Source organism: Hipposideros armiger, unplaced genomic scaffold, assembly GCF_001890085.2.
Source record: "Hipposideros armiger isolate ML-2016 unplaced genomic scaffold, ASM189008v1 scaffold_509, whole genome shotgun sequence".
Lineage (NCBI taxonomy): Eukaryota > Metazoa > Chordata > Mammalia > Chiroptera > Hipposideridae > Hipposideros > Hipposideros armiger.
In genome coordinates, this window is record NW_017731859.1 from 1,132,706 (window position 1) to 1,160,450 (window position 27,745).

The 27,745-nt window shown below is 43.2% G+C and overlaps 1 protein-coding gene across 4 annotated transcripts; it reads left to right on the plus strand.

Annotated features, from left to right (window-relative positions):
• The first annotated feature begins 4,358 nt into the window (after window positions 1-4,358).
• On the plus strand, window positions 4,359-17,652 carry VMA21 (vacuolar ATPase assembly factor VMA21). Of its 4 annotated transcripts, none has more exons than XM_019667893.1 (3): window positions 4,359-4,981; window positions 12,982-13,091; window positions 13,928-17,652. In XM_019667893.1, exons 1-3 carry the CDS (start codon window positions 4,872-4,874, stop codon window positions 14,014-14,016), a joined length of 309 nt encoding a protein of 102 aa, XP_019523438.1. In that variant the 5' UTR covers window positions 4,359-4,871; the 3' UTR covers window positions 14,017-17,652. The 4 variants fall into 4 exon arrangements, with proteins under 4 accessions (XP_019523438.1, XP_019523437.1, XP_019523436.1 ...); XM_019667892.1 differs by having other exon boundaries at window positions 4,703-4,981; window positions 13,874-17,652; XM_019667891.1 differs by lacking the exons at window positions 4,359-4,981; window positions 12,982-13,091; window positions 13,928-17,652 and adding exons at window positions 5,028-5,262; window positions 5,594-5,741; window positions 7,637-8,418.
• The last annotated feature ends 10,093 nt before the right edge of the window (window positions 17,653-27,745 follow it).

Sequence of the window (27,745 nt, forward strand, 5' to 3'; positions counted from 1 at the left end):
TTCAAGGAATATTGGTAGTGCAGCTCCGGATGGGCATGCCAGCCTCTGAAGGATGCGGGCACTCGCCCACCCAGATTTCACCCAGAGTTCTTGCTTGGAGGTGGGGCGCACAGATCACGTGGGCCCAGGCTGTGACCCCTGCAAGTGGGAAAGAGGGTCTGCTTCCGCTTGGTGGAGGACAAGCCTTTGGACTAATCAGAGCCTACGGAGCTGGAGGCGGGCCACGCTCAGCCCACGCCAGCCCCACCCACTTGGCTTGAGGGGAAGACCACGTGGACAGCGTCTCCCCAGGTCTCTGGTGCCTGGCAGGTAAGCTCCCCTGTGAGCTGTGTTTCCAAAGCTCAGGGTCTGGGCTAGACCGGGTCTCACTTACGGGGCGCTCGCACTTGCTTGTTCGATCAACTGGTCGCAAGTGCCTCCTCTGAGTCCGGCTGTTGCTGAGCACACGTATGTATATCTTGGGGTGTGATCCTGTTACATGAATCCTCAGAGTTTTCTTAGCCAGTGACCCTCTTCCCGTCTGTAGCATAGTTTGCTGTGGCAGGACCATCTGGAAAGCACTCGGGCGAGGACGCTGCACCCTAGTGTTGCTAGCTGGGCCCCTACCACCCCTCTTGGGCCAGGGCTCCTCTCACAGTAACAAACCCCGTGATGTGCCAGGGGATTCGAGACCCTAGGCTGACCCTGCATCACGCTGGGCAGGCGGTGGGGCCTATTTCACTGTTCCCCAGCACCTAGTTTTGCTTTGCCAGAAGGCCCACGTACTCTGCTTAGTGCGCTGCAGGTCTCAACTCCTAGGCTTCAGACCTTGTGGGGCCAGGTAGGCGAGAAGAATCCTCAGCCATGGACCCCAAGCATTCCCTGGCTCCATTAGCAAGTCCTTTCAGTGGCTCTAAGACCCCGCTTAGCTCTCCTGCAGATAGAGCTGGGAAAGGTAGCCTGATGTAAATTTTAGGGAAATGGTTGAGAGTCAGGAGATAAGGGGCTCTGTGAGGTCTTCACCCAACTTCAAAATTGTCCGTAGTCTCTATGTCTCCACCTGTGAAGTAGTGATGGTATATAAATTGTAGGGATTGTCAATAGGCACCGTAAATGAAGGACCGGACACGTGTTGGGGAATGGTGGTGGCCAGAGGCCAATGGAGATGAAATAATGGAAGGAGGCAGACAGGATTCTAGGACAAATGCTCATCCTTGAGTAAAGCTTGCATTTCATTGCCCAGGGGGTCCGGACAGAGGAGGTTTTTACTAAAATAACCCCCAGCCAAACTCCTGTTTTTTTTTTAAGATTTTTTTATTGGGGAACTTGGGGGATGGGAACAGTGCTGGGGAATTGGGGGAAGGGAAACAGACAAGTTGCTGTCGTTTTGTTCTTCAGTCTAGTTGTGGAGGATGTCGCTTCACTGGCACCAAGTTGGCACCACCATCATTGCGCTCTTCCCGGGCGAGGCACATCAGTCTCCGGCTTCTGGACGGCCGCTCACGGTGGCTGCTGGCTACACACAGCCCATGGCAACCCACTGGAGCAGGGGCTGCAGCCTACGCCGTCGCTGGCGACTCACGGCAGCCCAGCTCCAGGTTGAGCTGTTGTTCAGCATCTTAGCTGTAGAGGGCAGTGTCACTGGCCCTCATATGTGGGATCTGAACCCTGGGCCCTCTGGCGTCCCAAGCCAGTTCTTAACCAACGCGCCACTCGGCGGCCCGCCAAACTCCTTTTTATTTCCTAGAAGTGGAACTAAGTTTTTTCACCAGGGGACATATTTTACCAATTTGTATTTTTAGGGAGAAAAGACATCATGCCCCACATTATAAAGAAGCCAGAGTTGCCATCTCTGTCTTTCTCTTTTTAAGCATGAGTTTTGTGATTGTGTGGTGGATCTTATTTTTTGTTTTTCTCATGGCTTAGCGTTTTACACGCCAGGCTGTGCAAGTATTGGCTTCAGAAAGTACCAGTTGGTGTTTCAAGCATGGTCATTCACATCCAATCCCATGACCAGCCACCCAAAGGGGGACTGCGGGTGTGTGTGTGTTATGGTTTTGCAAGTCAGTAAAGCAAATTGGGGGTGTTGCCAAACTCAATTTTGGGTGTACACTTTCCATGTCATTGGGTTTATAGTACTGAGGTTTAAAGCAATACAGTGAAGAAAAACACAAGACCGAGTTAGGAACACCTAACTTCTCGAATCCTGTCGCTGATCCAGTAAATTTGAGGCAAATCACTTCTCATCCTTAATTTTAGTTTTTTCAACTAAAATGAAAGGGCCAGACTGGGGCTCCTTGCATCTGAGAATCATTTTCTGATTCTCAAAGGAGTAAGGGAGGCACCACTTATGGTTGCCTGACATGCCATTTCATTCCTATGGCAACAGCTCTGTTTGGGCTCCACTGGCCTCTAGTTCTTTAGCAGCTGCTGCAGGTAGGAGGTTTCAGGACTTTGTTGAGGGGTTAGAGTGCTGGCTAATTTCTTTCTTTAACTTACAGCTTCTGAACTTATTCTAAATGTTCTATCTCCACCTCCGTGAGCTCACAGTAAATGTGGGTAGAGTGTAGAAGTCAGAAAGAAAAAGAGGAATGAGAGCTTTAGTTTATATTTAAAAACCCCACTAATATATAAGTGGGGTTAGCCAGGCATTTTGACTCATGTCACATCTCATTTATGAATGGTTCTTGTCTAAATTATCACGAAACTTGCCACACGGGCTGCTAATGTGAGAGTGTCGAAGTGTTAGCCTGGGGATGAGCTAGTCCCACTAGATAAACGTGTGTCCCTTTCCAGGACACAGTTTCCTCATCTGTACAAGGAGGAGTTTAGACTACTGTTATGCACTGAATTGTGTCCTATGTTGAACTCTTAACCCCCAGTGCCCCAGAATGTGACCTTATTTAGAAATAGGGTCATTGTAGATGTAATTAAGATGATATGTAATTAAGATGTAATTAATTAAGATGTAATTAAGATGCTGGAGTAGGGTAGGCCCCTAACCCAATGATTGGCATCTTATAAAAAGGAGAAATCTGGATACAGATACAGACACAGGGAGCACGCAATGGGAAGAGAAATGTAGAGAAGAGGGGGATGCTTCTATAAATCAAGGTTCACCCAAGATTGCCAGCAAGCCACGAGAAGCTAGGTGAGAGGCACAGAACAGATTCTCCCTCACCATTTTCGGAAGGAACCGATTCTGCCAACGTCTCGACCTCAGACTTCTAGCCTGCAGAACTGTGCGATAATACATTTGTATTGTTTAAGCAGTTTATGGTAGTTTGTTAAAGTAGTCCTAGCAAGCTACCGTTTTGCTGTTTGTCCACAATTGATTTATTTAAGAAATATTTACTGAGCACCTACTATATATTAGGCCCTTATTCTAGTCATTGGAGATACACAAAGTCGCAAAGCAAAGGTCCCTCCTCTTGTGTTCATTCTATGTTTTAAAAGATTTAGCTAGCTATACGATGGTTTATTTTGGTTTAGTAATATGAGTATTTTCTCATGTGATTACCAGTATTACCTCATTAATGTAATATAATCAGTGCCAAAAATCAAAGAAAGGTGATGTTTTAAGTAGCTGCTAATCTTTTATAGCAAGTAAATACATCCAATTCATTTTTTAAAAATATACTGAAACTTATTCTCAGAAGCCCCAGTGCTTCTCTGGATCCCTAGGGGTTCAAGGACATCATTACAGGGTGATTAGCTAGAGCATGGGTCAGCAAACTTTTCCTGCCAGATAGTGAACATTCTAGGCTTTGTGGACCATACAGCCTGTCACAACTGCTCAACACTGTCGCCGTTGTAGTGTGAACACAGCTGTAAGCAATACAAACAAATAAGCGTGGCTGAGTTCCCATAAAATTTTATTTATGGATATTGAAATCTGAATTTCACATAATTTTCACGTGTGGCAATGCATTCTTTTTAGTTTAAAAAACCATTTAAAGATGGAAAAATCATTCTTAATTCATGGGCTATAGAAAAATGGGTGGATAGGTAGATTGGCTGTACGCGATTTGGCTGACTGGCCAGTTTGCCAACCCCAGAGCCAGTGTCTGTCCAATTCTGCCCTAGTTCTGGCATTAGGTGGTTCTGATCCGTCTAAGGGTCTAGATGAGGCCCAGAGAGGGATTATTAAGTTTGAACTCAAACCCAGGCTTCCTGCTGCCCAGTCCACAGCCCTTAACACCACTCTAAGCTGCAGGGTTAGTCATGATTTCAGATGTGGTCTTTATGTCCGTGTGGTGCAGAAAATAGATATGTGGTCAGTGGCCCTTTCCAGGAGTTGACCATGTAAGGACTGTCCTCTAATTAGCAGCCGGTGACAACCTAATTTTGTCAAGCCTGACCCTAGTCTTACGCACCCTTTTCGTTTACACCTCTTGGGTTATGCAGGCCCAGGAGGCCCATCTGTCCCTTACTATTTGAGTCCCTGTTGTCTCATTGGCGGCTTTCTGAGCAGCTGCAAAATATGTTTTTAACTTTAAGTGGAAGTTGGGGTCACCGGCATCGAGCCGGGAACAGTCGCTCTCAGCAAGAGCTCTTTCAGCCCTGACATTCTCTCTAGCTTTACGGGGCTCCGGTGAGTGTTTAACTCCTCCCAGCTTCCCAAGGCTGGACTTTCACTGCGGACATAATTAATGACGCATTTGCTCAAGGGCTTGGTAATAATGTGCACTGCTTTTTCTGTTGTTGTTGTCGTAGGAAACTGCTTGGTTGCCTAGCACCACATTTGTCTGCCTGGTCGTCCTTCCTCTTAGCTCAACTGCTGCCGTCGCCTCGCAACCACAGCTAGACGGCAGGGGCTGGGACAGGGACAGAAGGCACTCGCCTGCACTCGGGGGCGGCGGCGGCAGCACCACCAACCGCTCTGAAGAACCATGCTGCGAGGCAAGTCCCGGCTCAATGTGGAATGGCTGGGCTACTCGCCTGGGCTGCTCCTAGAGCGCAGGCGTCCCCAGCCCGAGCGCATGCCGCGCAGCCCCGGCCGGTAAGTCACGTGAACGTCCGCGCCCGCCATAGTTCACGTCATCGCTGCGCGCCGCGTCTAGCGCACTGACGTCACTGTGAGGCGCCGCGCCTGCGCTCTGCGTTCCATCGCCGGCATTTGCCGGCACTTCCGGCGTGGCCTGCCTCGATCGCGGTCGCCAGTCGAGCCAGCTGAGCGCGGCAGCCGAACCCAGCCCGCCTCCGAGGACCTGCTGCGGGTGGCGACGCCATGGAGCGCATTGATAAAGCAGCGCTGAACGCGCTGCAGCCGCCCGACGTCAGGTAGTCCTGAGGAGGGCCTGGGCCGGGCAGGGGCCGGGACCGCGAGGCAGGACGGCCCGGGCCTGGAGCAGGGCATGAGGGAAAGCCGGAGCCTAACGGGTTGGCTTGCGATGGGGCGTGAGGTCTGGACCTACGGCGTGGGGGAGCGGGGAAGCAAAGTGGGGCCTGCGGCGTCTGCACGCCAGGCCCCTGGCCCTTTGCTCGGGAACAAGGGACCTGGGTCATGGTAGATAGCTTGGCGGGCCTACACTCATCTTTCTCCCCTAGCACAGGTCGGCGGGTCTACAGCTCATGCTTCTGCCCTAGCATTTTCTCTCGCTGTCTACATTAGGATTTGCTGTCGCTGCGGGGTGAACTCCCTGAGGACAGGAACCCGGCCTTCTCCATCTCCGTGTCACCTACAGGGCCTTCGTCGTCGGAGTTTAAAAAGTGTTTGCTGTATGAATGAACAAATGGAAGGAGTAGGGGCTGTCCCTGGTGTGAGACTGCTTCCCTTGGGAGTCAGTAGGATGGGGGCTGGGGACTGAGCATTAGGAATCAGGAGAGAGCAGCTTCTGGCCGACTAGCCTAGTCAAGGATACCTCCGTAGGCAAGAGGTTGGGAATGGCTTTAGCTACCATTCGATGATGACCCACTGTGTGCCAGGCTCAACTTACGCACTTTATTACAGACCTTATCAGAATTAAGAAAGTGCTTCGTTTCCTGATTTTCAGGAAGATGAAGTTGACTCAGGATAAGTGACTTGCCTAATATCACAGGCCACACAGCAAGTGGTGAAGCTGGCATTTGACCAAGCCCACTGACTCCAAATCCCGTGATCTTTGGAACTTGTGCTCTATTTTCGCGCTCTCACAATTGTCAGTATAGGGTTTTTTTGGTGTTTTTTTTTTTAAACTACTGTTTAGTGAGAATCCCAATAGGTGTTTTCATTAAGTACACTTAGAATACAGTCTAGCCCTTCTAGATTGATTTTCGGGTTTCCTGATGGAATTTGCAGTGAAATCTACTTGGAGTAGAAGTCTTGCTTGTCACGAAAGGGAACGTGGTAAGCAGATATGCTGTGTTGGCTGCAGAAGTTTATATGAAGTGGGTAAACTCTAGATGTTTTTAAGAGGGGGCACAATAAGGTTCATCCTGAATTATTTTCTTTGTGTGAGGCCAGCTTTAATTCTGGACTTAACCATTTCTAACAAGTCTCAGTAACACCCAGTCAGAGACACATAGTAGAAATCAATTGAATGTCATCAGTTGCTTTGTTTTAGAATAAATCACTCGTTGTACCCAAGCTGGCTTGTGCGAGCAGAACTGCCAGCTGCAGTAGGCTGTGGCTGGAGGCCAAGGAGAAAATGTCCTATAAACATTAGAGGAAGTTGGCTAGTTTTCAAAAGTTGGTACGCTTAATTTTATACTTAGTCCCATATTTGTGAAATCACAACCCAGAATAAAAGTCAAATTTTCAGAGCTTAGGGTAAAGAGAAGTAAGTGAGAAGGAGTTGTGAAGATAAGCTACAAATTGTTAATATATGTCCTGTGTAGAGAGTGTGGGGCTAGATATTAAGATGCAGAAAAGAAAATATTATGTTTGGGTGGTGGGATTGGAAGTGATTTGTTTGCTTTAAAACATTTTTATGGTCTTATATATTCTTTAATAATAAACTTTTCTCAAAGCCAGGCCAGATAATAGGTATTCAAGAGAGGGACTCTAAAGAACAAGAGAACCAGTTAGCCCACCCTTTCTGTAGGTTCTCAAGCTTTGTTTATCAAGTTAAATAATCTGAACTTTCCATCCCTGAAACACATTCTTTAACTACCCATAGAAACACCCTGAAAGGCAAGTTTTTTTGTGGGGGTCCACAAAAGAAGTGGCCAAATACGGACTTTTTCTACTTTTTATAGAACTACACAGACTCTTGTATTCTTCATGAAGATTACATAATAAATTCCTCTAATAGTTTACTACTAGAAAACAGTTTAAGGGGGCTCATGTTCATTATATGAGAACTGTATAGCTCAGTGATCTCTGAAGTGTTAAATGCTAAAATGTTAAAAGATGATCCATTGATGTATGGAAAGAAAATATTAGAGCTTACACATCAATTTATTTTAACCTTATTCTTTTAAGCATTTTTGCATATGTTTTATATTTTAAAGAATGTGTTAGTAATATGTGTATAGATAATTTATTTAAAATATTCAAAATGCCTATCTGGGGGGGTATGTGCTCAAAACTTTTATTTAAAGATGGATTGCACAGTCAAAAAACTTTGTAGATAATTGATATAAACTTGAGATGTTCCCTTTCTTTTTGGGCTGCCAGAAAGCCCCCAGCTAATTGTGTTCACAGTTATAAGAACTCCTTTGCCTGGTTTTCTAGGGATACAGAACTATCCAAGAAGCAAGCTGTCACGTGAAGTGCTGTAATTACATGTGTAAACGAAGTGTGATTGGATCCCAGAGCAGTGACTCCTTCCAGGGTATAATCAGGAAAGGTACCTCGAGGAGAGACTATTTTGGGGGGACCTTGAAGGCTGGGCTGTCTCCTTCCTAAAGGTATAGATAAAAACTGGAGTCTCTAGCCGAGGATTACGGGAAAGAGAGTTATGTTCAAGTGCTGAGTAAGAGAATAAAATTAGAAGTGTGTTAAGATAGTTTGAGGATGGTTAGATTTAAGGGGAAAAAAGGACCTTCAACTAATGATTAAACCTGTGGGGTTCAGCTTTTAAAATGTATCAGGCAGTGTGTATGAGGTAGGTATGTGTTCAGGGTTGCTGGAAGCTTAACTTCAGCTTCACTTTCAGTAGCGTTGCTCATTTGTTACAATGCATAGGACATGCTAACATTTTGGAAATGGGAAAATTTTATGCACTCAAGTTTTCATAATTGGAATAGTATATTTACATCAGGGCTTGCCAAAGTTTTTCTGGAAAGGGCCAGATAGTAAATATTTTTGGTTTTGCGGGCCATATGGTCTACTATTCTGCCCTGCCTTTGTGGCTCCCAAGCAGTCTTAGATGATACATAAACAAATGGGTGTGGCTGTATTCCAATTACACTTTATTGACAGAAATAGGCTGTGGGCCCTCAGGCCTTATTTTGCAGGCTTCTGACATAATTCATTGTAATTTGTATTTTTTATATTTTATTATTTTTTTTTATTTTTAGCTGAGCCCTCCTGCCACCTGTTGGCAACTCAGCGGCAGCTCAGCTCGGTCCGGGAATCGAACCGGCAACCCTGTTGCTCAGAGCTCGCACTCTTGAGCGAGCTCTTAACCAAGTGAGCCACTCGGCCGGCCCCATTGTAATTTGACTTGTTCATTTGTCACATGAATAGTTTTCTGAACAATCGTCAGAATTTTTTTTAATGTCTCCATACATTGATGTACATCATTTGTGAAATCATTTTCCTATTGGACATTTTTATGTTACCCAGTTTGTGCTATTATATTAAGCTTTTTTTGTGGCTAGATATTTATATAACTTACGAAGTGATCCCCCTGACTAGTACCCACTTGGCATTATACCATTGATTATGTTCCCTATGCTTTACTTTACATCCCCATGACTATTTTATAACTACCAATTTGTATTTCTTAATCCCTTCACCTTTTTTTACCCTGCCTCCAACCCCCTTCCCATCTGTCACCCCGATAGATCTAGTACCCATCTGACACCATACATAGTTATTACCATATTGACTATATTCCTTATGCTATACCCTACATCCCCATAACTACTGTGTAGCAACCAATTTGTATTTCTTAATCCTTTCCCCTTTTTCACACACCCCAACCCCCCTCCCATCTGGCAGCCATCAAAATGTTCTCCGTATCTATGAGTTTGTTTCTGTTTCATTTGTTTATTTTGTTCTTTAGATTCTACTTATAAGTGAAACCATATGAAATTTGTCTTTTGCTGTCTTACTACACTCAGCACCATACCCTCTAGGTCCATCCATGTTGTTGTAGATGGCAAGATTTCATTCTTTTTTATGGCTGAGTAATATTATATTGTATATGTGTACCACCTCTTCTTTATCCATTCAGGGACACCCAGGTTGGCTATTGTAAATAATGCTTCAGTGAACATGTGGGTGGGCATGTCCCCTTGAAGTAGGGTTTTGAGTTTCTTTGGGTAAATACCCAGAAGTGAGATTACTAGTCCTTCTTTGCCTCTTGTTATAGTCTTTGTTTTAAAGTTTATTTTGTCTTATGTAAGTATTGCTACCCGAGCTTTTTATTTTTTTATTTTTTCATTTTCATGAAATATCTTTTCCCATCCCTTTACTTTCAGCCTGTATGTGTCTTTCGATCTGAAGTGAGTCTCTTGTAAGCAGCATAGTGTAAAGGTCTTGTTTTCTTATCCATTCAGCCCTGTCTTTTATTTTTATTCTTTTTTTTTTTTTTAGCTGAGCCGTCCTGCCACCTGTTGGCAGCTCAGTGGCAGCTCAGCTCGGGCCGGGAATCAAACCGGGGACCTTGTTGCTCCGAGCTCAAACTCTTGAGCAAGCTCTTAACCAACTGAGCCACTCGGCCGGCCCTCCCCTGTCTTTTGGTTGGAGCATTTAATCCATTTCCATTGGAAGTAGTTGTTGATAGGTATGTAGTTATTGCCATTTTATTATTCATATTTTTGGTGTGTGTGTGTGTGTGTGTGTGTGTGTGTGTGTGTGTGTTAAAGAAGTCCCTCTAAGAATCCTTGTAATACTGGTTTGGTGGTGATGAACTCCTTTAGCTTTTTCTTGTCTGGGAAGCTCTTTATCTCTCCTTCAGTTCTCAATGATTGCTGGGTAGAGTAATCTTGGTTGTAGGTCCTTGCTTTTCATCACTTTAAATATTTTGTGCCAGTCTCTTCTGGCTTGCAAAGCTTCTGTTGAAAAGTCAGCTGACAGTCTTATTGGGGCTCCCTTATAAGTTACTAGTTGCCTTCCTCTTGCTGCTTTTAGGATTTTCGCTTTGTCTTTAACCTTTGCCATTTTATTTATGATGTCGTCTTGATGTAGGCCTCTTTGGGTTCATCTTGTTTGGGACTCTCTGCGCTTCCTGGGCTTATATATCTATTTCCTTTGCCAAGTTAGGGAGGGTTTCCATCATTTTTTTCTTGAAATAGGTTTTCAGTTCCTTGCGCCTCTCTCTCTTTTCCTTTTGATACCCCTGTGATGCGAATGTTGATATGCGTGATGTTGTCCCAGAAGTCCCTTAAACTCTCCTCATTTTTGTTGGATTCTTTGTTCTTTCTGCTGTTCTGATTGGGTATTTTCTGCTGCCTTATCTTCTAAATCACTGATTCGATCCTCTGCTTCATCTATTCTGTTGATTCCCTGTAATGTATTCTTCATTTCAGTTATTCTATTCTTTATATCTGACTGGTCCTTTTTTATGTTTTCTATCTTCATTTTTATGTTTCCTATCTCTTGAAGTTCTCATTGAGATCATTGAACATCCTTATAACCAGTGTTTGGAACTCTGCATCCGGTAGGTTGCTTGTATCCATTTTGTTTAATTCTTTTTCTGGAACTTGGTTCTTTTATTTGGGACGTATTTCTTTGTATTCCCATTTGGGCTGCCTCCCTGTGTTTGTTTCTATGTATTAGGCAGGGCTACTATGCCTCCTGGTCTTAGTAGAGTGGCCTTAGGTAGTAGGTGTGCTGTGGGGTTCAGTGGTGCAGTCTTTCTGGTCACCTGAGCTGGGTACTCCAGGTGTGTTCCTTGTGTGGGTTGTGTGTGCCCTCCTCTCGTAGTTGAGCCTTGGTTGATAATTGCACATCAATGGGAGGGAGAGACCCTTGGGCTCACTGGTTGTGAGGACTGGCCATGACCACAGTGGAGAAGTTGTTGTGCAGGGGCTGACCCTACGGAGCAGGATCTGACTCAGCAGGGCTCTGGTGCTGCCCAGTCTGCCCCTTGGGTGTGTCATTCTCGGAAGCACCTGGATAATACTCCAGCTCGTTTTGAACCTGGCCACTGGGACCTCCAGCCCCAGGACCACCTTGGAGGGGACCTGCTGCAGGTCAAGTTCAGCCGCAGCCCGTGCTCTACTCAGGGCCACCTGGCCGGAGCCACACAGAAATCTACAGATGGTCGCCACCTGCACCTTGCTTGGAAGTGCCTCGAGAGGCCAAGCTGTGAACCAAGGCTGGCTGCCGCTAGTGCTGGGCTTAGGGCTGCTTGGCCAGAGGTATAGGACATGCTCAAGCCAGATGCTGCTTGTCTGGGCTCTGTGAACCTTTGAGAGACCTTAGGAAGGTCAGCATGAGCCAAGGCACGTGGTTTATACGAAAAAGCCACTGGTGGCTTGGGTGTGCCTGAAAGTTGGGTGGGGTGGGGTCTCAAAGTCACCAGAGCATAGCAAGCCAGCTTGATGGGGACTCAGATATGGCGGCCGCCTAAGTCTGCATGTAGGGAGAGGGGAGGGCTCAACAAAGAAATCACGGCTTGTACCAGCACTTCTGTCTGGGAGAAAACTGCTGCTCCAGCTCTCACCCTGAAGCGCAGCAATCCAGTTCTTCTTTGTATGTCCCTGGCGCCTTTCAGGCTGCTGCCTCAGCGCTGGAGCTCAGAGTGAGTGAGTCCATCAGTGAGCAAGTCTGTGTGCCGGGCCTTTAAGAGGAATGCCTGCGACTCCAGCCACCCTCTGTCTCACTCAGCCACAATCTCCGCTGGTACTCACAGCCAGAAGTTGTGGGGATTTCTCTCCTCACCACTGGAACCCTGGGCTGGGGAGCCTGGTGTGGTGCTGGGACCCCTCGCTCCTCGGGGGGGGACCTCAGCAGCTGAGATAGCCCTCCTGCTATTTAATGGTCACACGTGGGTGTGGAACCCGCCTGTTCTGTGTCTCTGCCCCTCCTGCCAGTCTCGAGGTGGCTGCTTCTGTATGACCTTAATTGTAGGGCTTCGGTTCAGCTAGACTTCAGGCGACTCTCCATGATGGTGGTTGTGTAGTTTAGTTGTGATTTTGATGTGGTCATGAGGGAAGGTAAGCACAGTCAGTGTTTCCCTACTCCCCTGTCTTGACTGGAAGTCACATTAATGTTTATAGTAATGTTTGAAGTAGCAGTTTATTGGACTTACCTTTCTTTATATAATTATTAAAAGCTTGGTTACATTCTTCAGAGTAGTTTTATTGTGTTCTGGAACACAACTTTTTGCATTGTACTAGTTCCTTGATTTTAAATTAGTCTGGACAAATAGAATTCACTGAAGAGAAAGTGTTTTGGCATCAAACTTTGCATGCATCCATGTTATGTGAAGCCATCAAAATTATGTTATAGCTGTTTCATGGAAGGAAATGGGGGCGAACGCCCCCCAGCTGCATCCAGCTTGTTCCCGGCTGCCTTTTCTTTGGAGATTCTCACACCTTATTTGTACTGTGTCCAGGTAGCCGTTAGTTGTTTTCAGTGGATCGTCTCCCTTGCTACTCCATTGTAAATTCTGTAATTATGGTGTACATTCGCATGGCTCTTTGGAGATGACCAACCACTGTCACACGTCCTCTCTCACTGGGTCGGAATGAAAATCTCTTGGAGATGGGCCTGCAGCTGGGTCTCGAAGATCTTCCAGTTTTGAGTCCCCGACTCTGCCCTTCTTCCTCTGGCCACTGCTTCCAAGCCAGGGGCAGGGCTGCCAGAGTCTTCTCCGTGGGCATTCAGAGCGTCTGTGGACGTAAGAACGGTTGGAAGTGGCTGTGCGGGTGCTGATTTTCTCTTTCTTTATTTTTTTCCAGAAATGAAAGTTCATTAGCATCTACCCTGAAGACGCTCCTGTTCTTCACAGCTTTAATGATCACTGTACCTATTGGCTTATATTTCACCACGAAGTCTTACGTTTTTGAAGGTAATCCTCGACCATATTACTATTTTTATAGGCATTTTACTCTGTTTAAGGTTCTGTGCTCTTATGACCTCTTTATATCTGTAAACTGGGTAGTCTTGACTGCTTCTTCCACCTCTTTTGCTTTTCAAATATGTTGCTCATATTGAGTCTTCATGAAATGAACTTTTTTCATCACTCAACTCATAGTTGTTTCAGTTTGACATGTTCTTTTATGGTTTTCTGTGAAATAACTCCCAGACCCTTTCTTTTAATCATCCGTCAGGCGCAACTGGTCACACAGAATCATTGCACACAAAGATGCCACTATGAAATACATCTTTACTGGACTAAGTCACAAACACAACTGGCGATAGGTTATGGTAGAGGGGGAAGACACGGAAACAATGAGTCACGATACTTAAGTTAACTGTTAGATATGTGAAAATTTGTGTGCTATGAATCTGTGAAGTCAGTTGCACCTGATGGAGGGTTAATATCCTTTGAGAACAAGAGTTGACTGACATGGGAGGAGGAATTTAGGGGAGTGTACCTTTGGTGGCAGACATTGGAAGGAAGAGAAAATAAAGTTCCCCTTTTTTTATGTCAAAGTCTAGGTGAAGTGGTAATTATGGTTCTCATTTAAAATAGTGGTTGTCATGTATAGAAGGTATTCAGATCTTTAAATGAATCTTTGTTTTATCACCACCCAAAGTATTACTTAATTGCCTAACTAAATAAATATGCTTTGTGTTTTATACTTTAACAAATTTTGGAATAAAATGGAAATTGTTTTCTCTTGATAGGCGCCTTTGGGATGTCCACTAGGGACAGTTATTTTTATGCTGCTATTGTTGCAGTGGTTGCCGTCCACGTGGTGCTGGCCCTCTTTGTCTATGTGGCCTGGAATGAAGGCTCACGACAGTGGCGTGAAGGCAAACAGGATTAAAGTGAACATCACCTTTTGATAGCATTAAATCTGTTTTTTTAAATGGTAAATGCGTCGGGGTTACTGATTCCAATCCAGTTGAAAGAACATGTTAAAATCGATCTTGAGTCACGTTTGACTAGTGTAAATTTTGATCCTTCTAATACAGTGGATTGCATCATCAGTTTTAACTGTATGAGCCTCATGTGCAACTGAGAATTTGGAAAAATTAAATTGGTTACAAATAAGTTTGTTAATGACGCATTATCCTGGAAGAATTTGATTATTGTATAAAAGCAATGTTTTATAGCACTTTGCCTTTTGGTGGTGGGTTTTGAGTTTTATTTTTCTGGGTATATTAAGATGTACACAGTGAAGCAAGTCTGAACTTGATTTTTCGCTAGAATGCTTTCCCTAACTGTCATGAACATACCAGGTCATTGGATTTTGGATTGTACATTCCTCTGAAAAATTGCTTAAATTGTGGATGCTGGGATTAATCTGAATGTCACTGAGAAATTTCAAATAAAGTGTAATCCCTAATCAATAGGAATCTTTCATTACATTATTTCATGGTGAAACTAGGCTGAGTTCCACCGATTTTACACCAACTGGTTACTGAAGGACCTCAATAGCAAAGCAGAACTAGTTGCCTGGACTCTGGCCTGCTCCCTAAAGGCTCCTTGCAGGCCAGCCTGTGCTTTCAGATCAACCGTTTAATAATCTGCTTTGCTCTGTTCAACGACCAAGCTATGCTTTAGTTACCAGGTTTGTGTAAATTCCCTGTAAATTTGTTTTTCCTACTGTTTTTTATAATGTATATGAATGCAATTTACATTTAAATGTTCATTTTTTGCATACTTTGGGAGTATAAACAATTCTGAAAATAGATTGTTTTTATCACCCAGGACGTATTATTAGGATTTCTAGTCTAGTCTTTTCAATCTGAGCCTTTAATATCCCAGATATATATAGTTAGATAATCCTTGAGGTCCTTTCTGATGGAAAAACACCCTGTGGTTTTACTTGACCCATCTTTAGTCTGTGTTCTTTCTAGCCACTTGGTACTACTTGTATGCAATCTAAAAACCCACCCAGAAAAATGCATATTACAACGGGAAGAAAATTTAAATTCCCTGTAATTTTGCCACCTGGAGATAAGCACTGTTTTGGTTTACATCCTGTGTACATTTCTTTAATGCTAGTTCCATGCACACTAAAAGTTTGCATTAAGTTCTAATTCTGCCAACTTGACTTGACTGCCAACTTGACTTGTTCCATTTTTTTCACATGAGTGATTGCTTAATGGCCATTTTCTACAAAAAAACACATTGTACCTGTACTCTTTTAAGTAGCTATCTCATTGTTCAAATTTCCTGTTATTGCTAATTCCTAATACAATGGCCCTTTCTGTGTTTGTCATTACCTATTTGTTTTTTCACCCCTATTTTTAATGTTGTGGAACTGGATTCTTATAGTTACATGTTGTCTATAGTTTAAATGTCTTGAAGCAGTTAATCTAAATGTAAATTGTTTTCTTTAAAAAAAAAGACTGCATTTTTAGTATAAAATTGTGGAGTACCCCAATTTGAGTCTGGGGTGCTGTGGTGAATTTCTAGATGGTCCCCTCTTTAGATGCCTTGTTGTATTTGGAATTGTGGTCCACGTAGTTTCTTTTTCTATAATGCCAAGGTTTCTCTTGTACTTTCAGGATCTTACGCTGTTTGTAGAATATTAAAGTCCAATGTCGGATTATTTTGTTTGATTTCAGACATGTGCTGGATAAATCATGATGTGGGTATTTTTCTGCACCTACTTAAGCCAGGGATTCATGCAAAAGCAGTTGTACTTTCCTCTTGGAAAAAGTACCAAGTGTTTGAAATTTAGAATCGGATGCTAGTGTTGATATTTAGGATTATTACAGTATGGGTCTCTTTACAAACTAGTTAATTTTTCCCTGGGGTTTTAACTGTTAACTTGTTAGTTTGCTGCTGTTGAAATAACATATGATATTTGACATAGATTTATTTTTTAAGATGTCTCACTGGTCTCCTGTTGCACAGTGTACATATTTTAGGATGTATAGAAAGGAAAGCTACAATTGAGCCCTTACAAATGTTTTAAGGTAGGAATATGTTCACTATTGTTTGAAAACTGGTTGTAAGAATAATCTCAGTTATGAAGTGTAACTTGAAATGTCAGTACAAGCTTCTGATTTAACCCCACTTACTGTAACACGTTACCTTCCTCACCTCACCTCCCATATTGCCCCCCAGAATACAATCTTTTATCCCCATTGTGCTGGAAACTGAGAAGTCTGCTGTAGAATGCATCTGATGTCATTAGCTCTTCAAATGGATACCATTTTACATGTAGCAGCAATGTTCAATTTTGAGTTGTTGCTGAGGAAATTTAAACCTTCCATTAAAAAAGCCCGTGTTTCATGGGAATCGAACTGAAATACATTGTAATAATTAGACCATTTTCATCATAAAAGTCTCATTAGCTTTGCCAAAAGAGGCAACTGATTAACTTACTTGGTATTTATTTTCCATTTTCACATAAATTTTATGTACACATCTAGAATACCCAAGGACACTAGTGTAAACAAATAAGGTGTGCCCAAGGAAAGATGGAAGCTGAAAGAAAGTACATGAGACAAAGGGTTGAAATCCTGTTTTAACTGTAGTGTGTATTTCTTGTCTCCAGACAAGTTACGTGTATTCATTTATGCTCAAGTGAAGTTGTAGACTCTTGTTGTGCGGGCCTTTTTATAAATGGTTCACCTACGGCACTACTTTGTCACTTGTCTTAGGTCAACAGTGGATTTCTCTGCTGACAAACACTGTGCATCGTGCACCAGAGAACTACAACTTTATTAATTCAGACTCGACTCTTTAAGATAAATTTTGCAAGAGCTGGGCAGAAGCAGCACATGAATAACTTGACAAGATTCCTTTTCCTCTTTGCAGGGGGAAAGAGTCACCCGAGAAAATAATTTTCAGGGACTTTGGGAACCTAATGATAAATATTACACATGTAATCGGAATAGGTTAATCTCATATATTTATTAAAATAGTTTGGAATTTCTCATCTTACCGTCATTTCTGGCCACGCTTTCCTTGTCTGTTTTGTCGCTACGTGTACTTGAAAGTAATATCTGCACTCCTTTTAAGATGTTCTACAAGTCATATGTGTCAGTTACACAGACTAATCTTCCTTTTTCTCAAGTTCAGTGAAATGTCACTGAACAGTAATAATAGCAATAGCTAACAACATCTGCACAGCACCTTACAGTTGCAAAGAACGTTCACATATTCTCGTTTGAGTTTTGCATAGTGAACCTGTTATGAGATGTCTCTTGACATCAATGCTTAAAAGTGTTAGAATGTTTAAGTCACTAGTCATTGAATGTGCTGTAGTCTTGACTAGAGGAGCCCTGACTCGGGGCAGGCTTTAGATGCGCTACGTTGAAAGCTGTGTGTAATTATCAAAATGGGGGGCTTGAGTTCTTTAGCCACTTGATTCAGATTTACTTTTGTTAAGTGATGCTTTTTTAACCATCATCTGGATGGGTTTTGTAGTCATTATATTCTGGCCTGTAATTTGTATGAATTTACCATCTGTTGTCATTAAAAAAAAGTGTTCAAAACGCCACTTTGATGTGTCTTGACTCATTTAATAGTAATTTTATTAAGCTGGTTTTTTGCATTTGTTTGTCCTTGTGTTTATACCATGTAATATATGTACAGAGGTGGCAAGGGTAAGATTTTTTGCAGTAAATGTAGACCAGAGATGCTCAAACTGGTGGGGGGGCTGTGTGGGGTGCTCAGACTGGAAGGACCAGTTAAACTCCATCTGAGATGGGCCCATCAGAATTTGTGTGGCAGTAGGGGACAGAAAGCTCCTTGCCCTAAGGCTTTAAAATTCATTGGTGGGGGTTGATAGGCTTCAAATACTGCTGGAAGAGAGCCTGAGAAATACTCATGGCTAATTAACTATGGGGATAGTCACTTCCTGGTGATGTTCAGCATGCCACCCCTCATGCCACTGCCCTCTGTCCTCTGTCCACCAGTTGATCATACTCCAGCTTCTTTCTGTGCTTCTCAGGGCTCCAGCTAGTTCTTTTTAAAACCTATCCACTTCCAAAAAGATTTGAGATATCTTAGTATCAAAATATACAGATTATATACAATCGCATTCATACACAAAAGTACAGATTATAAAATGTCCAGGGAACTTGGGACACAGATGATGACATTGCAGAAACCACTGGAATCGCCTTGTAGGATTTGCTGCCCAGACTTAACCGAGACCTACTGAGTCAGAACCTTTCGGGGTAGGGCCCAGGAACATGTATTTGTAACAGGCCTTGATCTGACACGCTGGTTTGAGAACTGCTAGAAATTGAGAATTGTGTATGCATGGGTTTGTTTTGTTTTTTTAAAGATTTTTTTTTTAAGCTGAGCCATCCTGTCACCTGTTGGCAGCTCAGCGGCAGCTCAGCTCGGGCTCAGCTCACTGGCCCAAGTGGGAATCAAACTGGCGACCATGTTGCTCAGAGCTCGTGCTCTTAATCAACTGAGCCACTTGGGCAGCCCCTAAATTTCCTTTGTTTGAAACCACCAAGTTCATAGTATTCCATTTTGGCTGCCACACGAAACTAATACAGGCCCTTCCAAGTGGAAGGGGGAAGTACAAGAGGCAGCACAGTGGTGGGATGTGAGAAGGACTCGCTATCAACATGGGAGAAGAGAGCCAGGAGCCCAGGGAATGTAAGCAGCTTTTAGAAGCTGGAACCCCATGACTGCAGTTCTCTGGATAGGTCACCGCCTCCTCAAAACACCAACTGCCCACTGGTATGTTCAAGAGAATTCCAAGGGAACTTCATGAATTGGCTCTCAACAGGCCAGACCCCCACCCCTGGTCTCTGCCTGGTGAGTTCTAGTGGCCCATGCGTTTCCATGCAGGTAGACATCACATCAACCAATTTTGCTCACACTCATATGCCCAGTACCCTGCCCTGTGCTGGGCACAGAATAGGTGTACAGTGTGTGTGTTTAGTGAATGAATGTCATTCCGTATTACGTCCCTTCTTAGAATTCTTTCTGTTGAGTTTGACTTGAGTATATGCTTCCTATTTCCTTGAGCCCCCTGAGGCAGCTGGGCCTGCCATGGAGGGGGAGTCTTGGGGTACAGGGCTCACTGCCAAGGGCTCACTCCACACTAGTGGCATGGTGACCTCCAGAATTAGGCCCCATATCTGCCTCAACACGATGTTTTCTACAGAAGGCACATTATTGGTATTTGATATCATTCGCACACATGGTTCTTCATATATCAGAAATACAGGGCCGGTCGAGTGGCGCGTTGGTCAAGAGCTGGCTTGGTACGCCACAGGGCCCCGGTTCGGATCCCACATATGAGGGCCAGTGACACTGTCCTCTACAGCTAAGATGCTGAACAACAGCTCAACCTGGAGCTGGGCTGCTGTGAGTTGCCAGCGACAACGGCGTGGGCTGCAGCCCCTGCTGCAGTGGGTTGCCATGGGCTACCGTGTGTAGCCAGCAGCCAGCATGAGCGGTCAGCAGCCGCAGTGAGCAGCCGTCCAGAAGCCGGCAACTGATCTGCCTCGCCCGGGAAGAGCGCAATGATGGTGCCAACTTGGGCCAGTGAAGCAACGTCCTCCACAACTAGACTGGAGAACAAAACAACAGCAACTTGTCTGTTCCCCTTTCCCCAACTCCCCAGCACTGTTCCCCTCCCCCAATTCCCTAATAAAATCTTAAAAAAAAAATACAGAGGGTGCCAAAACAATGTATACAGATTTTAAGAAAGGAAAACTTTTTAAAATTATAACACTCTACATATACCAATGACAAAAGATGAATACAAGTCACATTTGACTTCAATGACAAGAGGTGCTCAAAGTGGTTCCCATCAGCGTCCAGACACTTCTGATTATGGCGAACTACCGCTTGAGCAACGGTGACCAAAGTCTCCACTTGTGTACATGTTTTGGCACCCCTGGCAGAATGCAGTTTTCATTCTAGAAGGTGCACGTCCTTTCTCTTAATGCAGTGAGTTTTAAAAGTTCAATTGTTTACAATTTCATAATAAGTGATAATTTTTATGTTATCTGTTTCATTTAACTTTGATTTTACTAATAATCAGTCTCCTCCTTATAATAACCTCCAGATAACTTTATGTATCTCCAATCTTAGCATAGAACATCGGGGTAGCTGTTTCAGGAAGATCCTCTAACCAGAAACAGCAGATGTTTTCATTGTCATATTGAACTCGAGCTTCCTGAACCCTGATTACATGTTAAAATACATGTAATTATTTTAACAAAATAAGCATTGGAGTGTTGAATATTTCATTATTTTCATTATGAACATGTAATGTGGTTTTTGGTGCTTAAAGACATCTCTTTGTACTAAGTATTAACCTCTTTGGGGTGACGTCATTATTTTTCATGTTTAGTAGCTTCTCTCAGAGCCTATTAGACTGTCCCTTGTAAAGTGGCCCAGTGGGCTGTGTTGAACTTCCTATTCCAAAACCTGCGAGTTGTACGAGGTCCTACCATAACACATTTAAAAACTCTTGAATAGACTTTATTTTTGAGAGAAATTGTAAGTCCACAGCAAAATTGAGTGTAAAGTATAGTTTGCATATACCCCCTTAAGCCCCCCTCCAGCCTCCCCTACCATCACACCCCCGCTCCCCCACAGAGTGGTCCATTTGGAATAATTGATGAACCTACATTGAAACGTCAGCATCACCCAAAGTCCATAGTTTAGCTGAGGGCTCACCCTTGCTGTTGTACATTCTGTGGGTTTGGACAAATGTATAATGACATGGATCCACTGTAGTAGTTTCATGCAGAATAGTTTCTGTCCTAAAACGCCTCTGGGCTCCCCCTATTCATCCCTCCCTCCCAGCGACCCCTGACAACCACCGATCTTTTTACTGTCTCATAGTTTTGCCTTTTCCAGAGTGTCATATAGTTGGAATCATTCAGTATGTAGCCTTTTCAGATTGCCTTCTTTCACTTTGTAATATGCATTTAGGGTTCTTCCATATCATGGCTTCCTAGCTCATTTCTTTTTAACATGCTCAGTAAGAGTCCATTCTCTGGATGTGCCACGGTTTATCCATTCGCCTCCTACGGGACATCTTGGTTGCGTCCAGGTTTGGAAAATTATGAATACAGCTGCTGTAAACATCTGTTTGTAAGTTTTTGTGTGTATATAAGTTTGCAGCTCCTTTGGGTAAATACCAAGGAGCGTGATTGCTTGATCATATGGTCAGAGTATGTTTAGTTTTATAATAAACCACCGAACTGTCTTCCAAAGCGGCTGCACCACTTTGCATTCCCACCAGCAATGGATGAGAGTTCCTGTTGCTCCGCATCCCGGCCAGCATTTGGTGGTGTCAGTGCCAGTGTTCTGGGTTTTGACCAGTCTGATAGGTGTGTAGTGCTATTGTGGTGTTTTCATTTGCAATTCCCTAATGGCGTGTGAATTGGAGCTTTTCATATGTTTATTTTCCATTTGTGTATCTTCTTTTATGAGGTGTTAAAACACCTTTTTACAATAAATATTTTAATAAAAACAAAAAACCTGAGAAACTTCAAATCTTTTTTTTGAGCCATCCTGCCACCTGTTGGCAGCTCAGCTTGGGCTGGGACTTGATCCTACTGTTGCTTGAGAGCTCAACACTCTTGAGCGAGCTCTTAACCAACTGAGCCACTCGGCCAGCCCTCAGATCTTTTTTTTTAAGTCATCCTGTTAATTTGGCTGCTGCTTCCCATTACCAGTAATAAGAAACGTTTTGTAAACTCTAAAGTCTACCAAGTAAATATATAAGTCAAGAATACCCAATTTGGGGGGGGAAGGATGTTGGTCAAGGAGACAGAAGATCTGGGTTCTGGTCCCTTCTTGCCACCAAACGTGTCATCTTAGGCAAGTGACTTCACTTTCCTGAATCTCAGTATCTTCTGTAAAGTCAGGGAAATGGCTAAAATGCTTTCTAAAGTTCTTGCAACTCTGGCTTTCTTTCACTTTTGTATTTTATGTCACTCACTAGAGTTGCTCCTGTCAATATATAGACATTGAAGCACTTTGATTGCCTTGTGGTAAGTTTAATATTGTCATCTTGAAATTTTTCCATATTTTCTATGCTGAAATGAAGAGCTTTGAGTGAGGCTGAAACCTAGCAACCAGCTCTCCTGAAATGTGTCATTGAATATGTTATACGTAGAGTGTATCAGGGGAGAGTAAATACAGCAAAAAATGGTAACCACACTTTAGCATTAATTTCACTTGGTGACTCACCCACTCTGTCATCCAAAGATGACATTAATCTAAATTGTGACCTTTTCTTCCATTGCATGTCATTGAAATTACGCCAGTAAAAGGGCAATGACTCACCACTGGAACAGATTCTTCTTGAGAAAATTAGCAGAGCTTTGTCATGGAAGTCTTGGTCAAAGGGTCTTTATTAACTTCACCTACCTGGTGAGCCATTCTTTCCTGTGCTCAGCTAGTAAGGGCCTCTTCTATAATGTGTCCTGTGGATTCAATCTAGCCCGACCATATTATTTTGTTGATTCTCTCTCCTTCTGGCAGGACTTCAGGCTTTGAATGCACAAAGGAATTTTCCACCAAATCAGTTGTTAACCCTCATTGCCTTGGTAATTGGAAGGGGTCTTTAGGGGGGCTCGTTTTGTACTCTGGAATAATTTTTGTCCATAGTTTATGGACACAAATCCCTCTATGGATATATATTAATTTTGTGTCTACACTTGTAGCAGTAGATACGTAGAGTAACAAGAGTGTTGAAATTATTGTTTTAAAGTTAGCAAATGAGCACATCAGGGGGAAGAAAAATCGAGGAGTTTGGGTATTAAAAATAAGGCCCAGGATTATGTGTTCACCACCCAGAGTCAGTTCTCCTTCCACACATAATGCAATAGAGAGATGATGTATTATGGAATTGGACACTTGAAACCTATGTAGTTTTGTTGACCATTGTGACCCCAATACATTTTAATGAAAATTAAAAATTAAAAAAAATAAGACCAGTAATTATAGTTTGCTTGTTATTTCAACATACCCTGATCTGATTAAAAAATATGTCATGAGAACATTTAATAGGAATACTAGTTGTCATTTGTGTTTAATCCACACTTCTCTAGCCTATCAAATTCTAGAAGGCTCTGGATGTGACTGCTTATATTCCGATTGCAAAATACTAACATAGAATTAATTACATGTACTTGAAAATTTGATAAGTACCTCGCGCTGCTGGACAGCAGACATCTCACTATCATCTAGTCTCAATCTTCAATGTACATTTGAGGCCCAGAAAGGGGAAGTAGCTTGTTGATGGTCACACAGCAAGTCATGGAAAAGCGGGGTGGCACCTCCATCTCCACCCCCCAGGCTTGGCTCCCTGGGTATCACAGAGTTCCTGGGGGTAATGTCGAGTGTTCAGGAGAGTGTTAAATGATATTCTGCACCATCTGCTTAAGAAGCATATAGTGTAATTAGAAACATTGCTTTCCCATATGGTCGCCATGTATAAGCTCCGGGATTTCAAGGAGGTAAATTGAGATGTTTTAAAAATCTCTTCTGTGTCCTCGCCTGGTCTCCGGTAAACAAGGTGCTTTCAGATTCATGTTGCATTTGTAAGACTGATTTCCATAAAAGACATGAGAAATTCAGTGTCATGACTTCATGAAACACCACCTTTCGACTTCTGCTTCGGCATAAAATGCTAAGAAAGTCTTTTCCTCAAAGTAAGGGAAATAAAATCATTAATGTGTAATCATTGGAACCAATCTTTCTGGTGAATAAGGGACCAATTATCCCTTTTCGAGGTAACATTGGGTTGTCGGAAAAGTCATGATGCGTTTTTGCAACGAAAAACATAGAGAAAAATATGTCATGACTTTTCCGACCGCCCAATAGTAACCCTTGTATTCCTGGGTTAGGTTATTATTCAGGTGTGTGGTTATTGTTTTTATAAATTCATTTCCTAGTAGGTACAGACTTTTTCTCTCTAAAAGTTTACATACTTTCATGAGAAGTTTGCCTGAACTAAAATTAAATAATTGAGTCAATTCATGTTTCAGAATAGTTTTAAATGAATTTGATGAAAACTTCGGGCAATTCAATAATTGGTTGAATCATCAAACTAAAGTGAAGCTTCTGAGGCTATAAATAGTGTGTTTACTGGTTTCAAAGCTCCACGGGGAAGAGTCTGTCAGATTCGATTCCATCAGTCACATCCCAGTCTGCGTAATTCTTGAGTTCATTTTTCTGGGAGTTAATGCAGTAGAGATCAGATTTTTTATTCATTCATCCCGATATGAATCCATCAAATATTTAGTGAGTACCTTCCATGTGCCAAACCTGGGGGGACATAGAAGCGTAAAGGTCATGGTGCCTGAATGCAAGCAGCTCCCAGATGGCAGAGGGGGGGAAAAGGCAAGTCATTAGGGACACTCCCTTTTGACAGGACGTCAGCATCTGAGAGAGCTGTGCTGCAGGCACACAGGAGTCAGTTGCCCTCGGGTCAGGGAAGTTCACCAGAGGCCTCAGAGGTGACGTGATGCCTAGTGTATGGGGAAAGCAAAGGGGTTGGCAGTGGGGGCAGTGCTGTAGCTGGGAGGAGGGCACCTCGGGCACAGTGCAGAGCAGAGTGTGATATCAGGCTGGGAAAGGGTAAGAGGGCCTGGGTCGGGAGGTGACAAGCGCAGGACACAGAGGGCCCTTTGAGCCCTTTGCTTGGCCAAAGAAAAAGCATATGCTTTTTTATGGAAGTGGGTTCAGGATGGTTAAAGCAGAGCTTCAAGGGCGGAAGCGTAAGACTAAGTGTCCGCACATTGGGCAACGGAGCGAGCAAATGGTTTGGGGCAGGAGGGGGGCGTGGTGGAAGCTCCCTTACCAACAGCGGGGAGAAGTGGCAGGATACTTTGCTGGTATCCACAGGTTCGCCAGGCAAACGGTGCTGCATTGAACACCCTCATGCCAGTCCCGTTGGACATGCCAGAAACCATAGAAAGACAACCAACTTGCCCCCTAATTGGGGAGCAGCTGTATGAACTGTGGCTTACTCACACAATGGCAAAAGTGAATGAACCAGCTTCACATAGATCAATATGGGTCATATTGAAGGGGGGAAGAAGTTGAAAACAGTGCAATGCCATGTATATAAAGTGTTAAAACACAAAACAATAGGGCATATTGTTTATGGATACAGGAGTGCTTGGAAGTACCAGGGTGCAGGAAAGAACACACCTGCCGCAGGGTACCTGATACCTCTGTAGGGGGAGCTATTTGGCAAGGCTTTATTTATTTCAAAAATTATCTGAAGCAAGTATGGTAAAATGTTCACATCAGTTAAATGTAGGTAGTGAGGACATAGGTGCCTGTTAGTTTCTGTACTTTTTAGTGTGTTTGGAATATTTTTAAATAAAACATTTTAAGTGGAAAAAAGAGGCCATTGTATCAATTAGTAAACTCTTGGCTACAAGTTAAGAAAATAAGAAAGAGGCCTAAGGATAGGTTTAAAAAAAATTATTATTAGGATCCCATCAAGGGTTGACATACCTACAGCTTGTTGTGGGCCAGATCCGGCCTGTTTTTATCTGAGAATATGTTTTACATTTTTACTTGTATTATTTTTATTTCTTATTAAATTTATTGGGTTGACATTGGTTAATGAAAGTATATAGGTTTCAAGTGTATAGTTCTATTTGAAAAACATCAGAAGAAGAATATTCTGTGATCTTTGAAAATTATATGAAATTCTAACTTCAGTGTCCATAAATAAAGTTTTATTGGCACACAGCCGTGACCATTCGTTTAAGTATTGGCTAGAGCTGCTCTTGGCGCTGCAAAGGCAGAGCTGAGTTATGACAGAGGTGGGCCACAAAGCCTAAACTATCTACTGTCTGGCCCTTTAAGAAAGAGTTTGCTGACCCCTGCTGCTTAACAAAAGCATCCAAAGGTAGGTGGTTCCAGGATAGGTTAATTCAGTAGTGTGGTGGTGTTGGGGCTTCAGGTGGCTCTCCAGCTATACATATAGCTGCCATAGCTCCAGGCACATGAAAATGTCCAAATGTTGTGGTAGGATGGGGTAGGGGGACTTGCCTCATGTGTCTCTCACTTTTTAACAGGGAAGATATTCTTTCCCAGAAACTTTCTAGAGGATTCCACCTTAAATCCCACTGGTCAGAAGTGGGTCACATGGGCATTCTGGGGCTGAGGGAAGGGGTAGCCAGATTTCCTGAGTCCAAGGGGAGGCCTCAGTTAGGAGGAAGGAAGGGATAGAGCAGCAGATGGAGAGGCAACAGTACCTGCCCCGAGTATAAACTCAAAAATGAAAAGATTGGACTGGAAAGGACTAGAGTGAATGTGGGGAGACCCACTTAGGAGGCTAGTGGCCAGTGCTGTTATCCAGGAAAGAAATGATGAAATCCTGGAGGCTTGGACCAGGACTGTTTCATGGAATGGAGGAGGTTGGATTCTGGATATATGTTGAAGGATGAGCCAGTGGACTGAATGTTGGAGGGAAGAGTTGAATCAAGCAGGACTCCAAGGTTTCTGGCTTGGATGACTAGGTGTCATCCCAGGAGAAGGGCAGACACAGTGATGGGCAGACACAGGTGAGAAGAAGCAAGTCTCAAGGTGCTCACTGTTTCACCATGTTTCCAAGTAATAGGTGTGAAAATACAGTAGAGGCAGTGTTCTTGCCTAAAAGAGTTATAATTCTGAGTGTTATTTCTCTACTCTGAAGAAATAGAATCATTCATGAGTAAGCAGAACACTGTCATATTTGGGTCCAGCATGTTGATGTTGCAGTTTACAAAGTGCTTTCATACCCTCAACTCCGGAAATTGGTGTGACAGGATTCATTCTCATTTTACAGAGAATGGGAAGTCCACAGGCTGGAATGGAAGGCGTGTCTTCTCCTAGGTCAGAGTGGGGCTGTTCAAACCAAGCCTTGTCTTTCATGGGAACCATGTTTGCTTCTGTTTACTTGGGGCATTCACCCAGCTAAGGCTCCACTTTGTTTTTTCCCTCTTTCATAGTACACTAAACTTTACATTTTATATTTTAAAATATCTATTTTAATATTTCCATTCCACAAAACCAGACAGTAATTTGTGTTGTTTGCGTATTTTTAGACAGTTGCACGTAAGTGTTTTGAATCATCTCTAAAAGCTTATTTCCACAGCGAGTAACGAAATTAATTAAATTGCTTTTTTGAAGCAAAGCTGCTTTGTTTCCCACTGAAACCATGACTCATGAGGTCCGACTGAGTCTCATTTGTATTCCTCCCCCAGCAAGTAATTTAAATGTGAGTTATAAAGAAAGGAAAAGAAAGAGAGAAGAAGGAAAACAAACACACAAAGAAAACTATTCTATGCTTACCTCTTTGACAAGTTATCCTGGATGTAGAATTACATGGCAGAAGGCTGCCACGTTTCTTTCGATACCAAACGTTCTCATTGACAGCCGCACTGATAAGTGGCATCTCCCTATCCTGGGTTGTATGAATGGTGCGGGGAAGGTAGATTTTGGTCCGATACAAGGAAACATTTCCCCATCTGCCGAGATGCCCTGTTTTGGTACCACCTGGCTTGGGTGTCGGTGGGTTTCTTTTTTTTTTTTTTTTTTTTAAAAATTTTTTTTGGGGAATTGGAGGGCAGTGTCACTGGCCCTCATATGTGGGA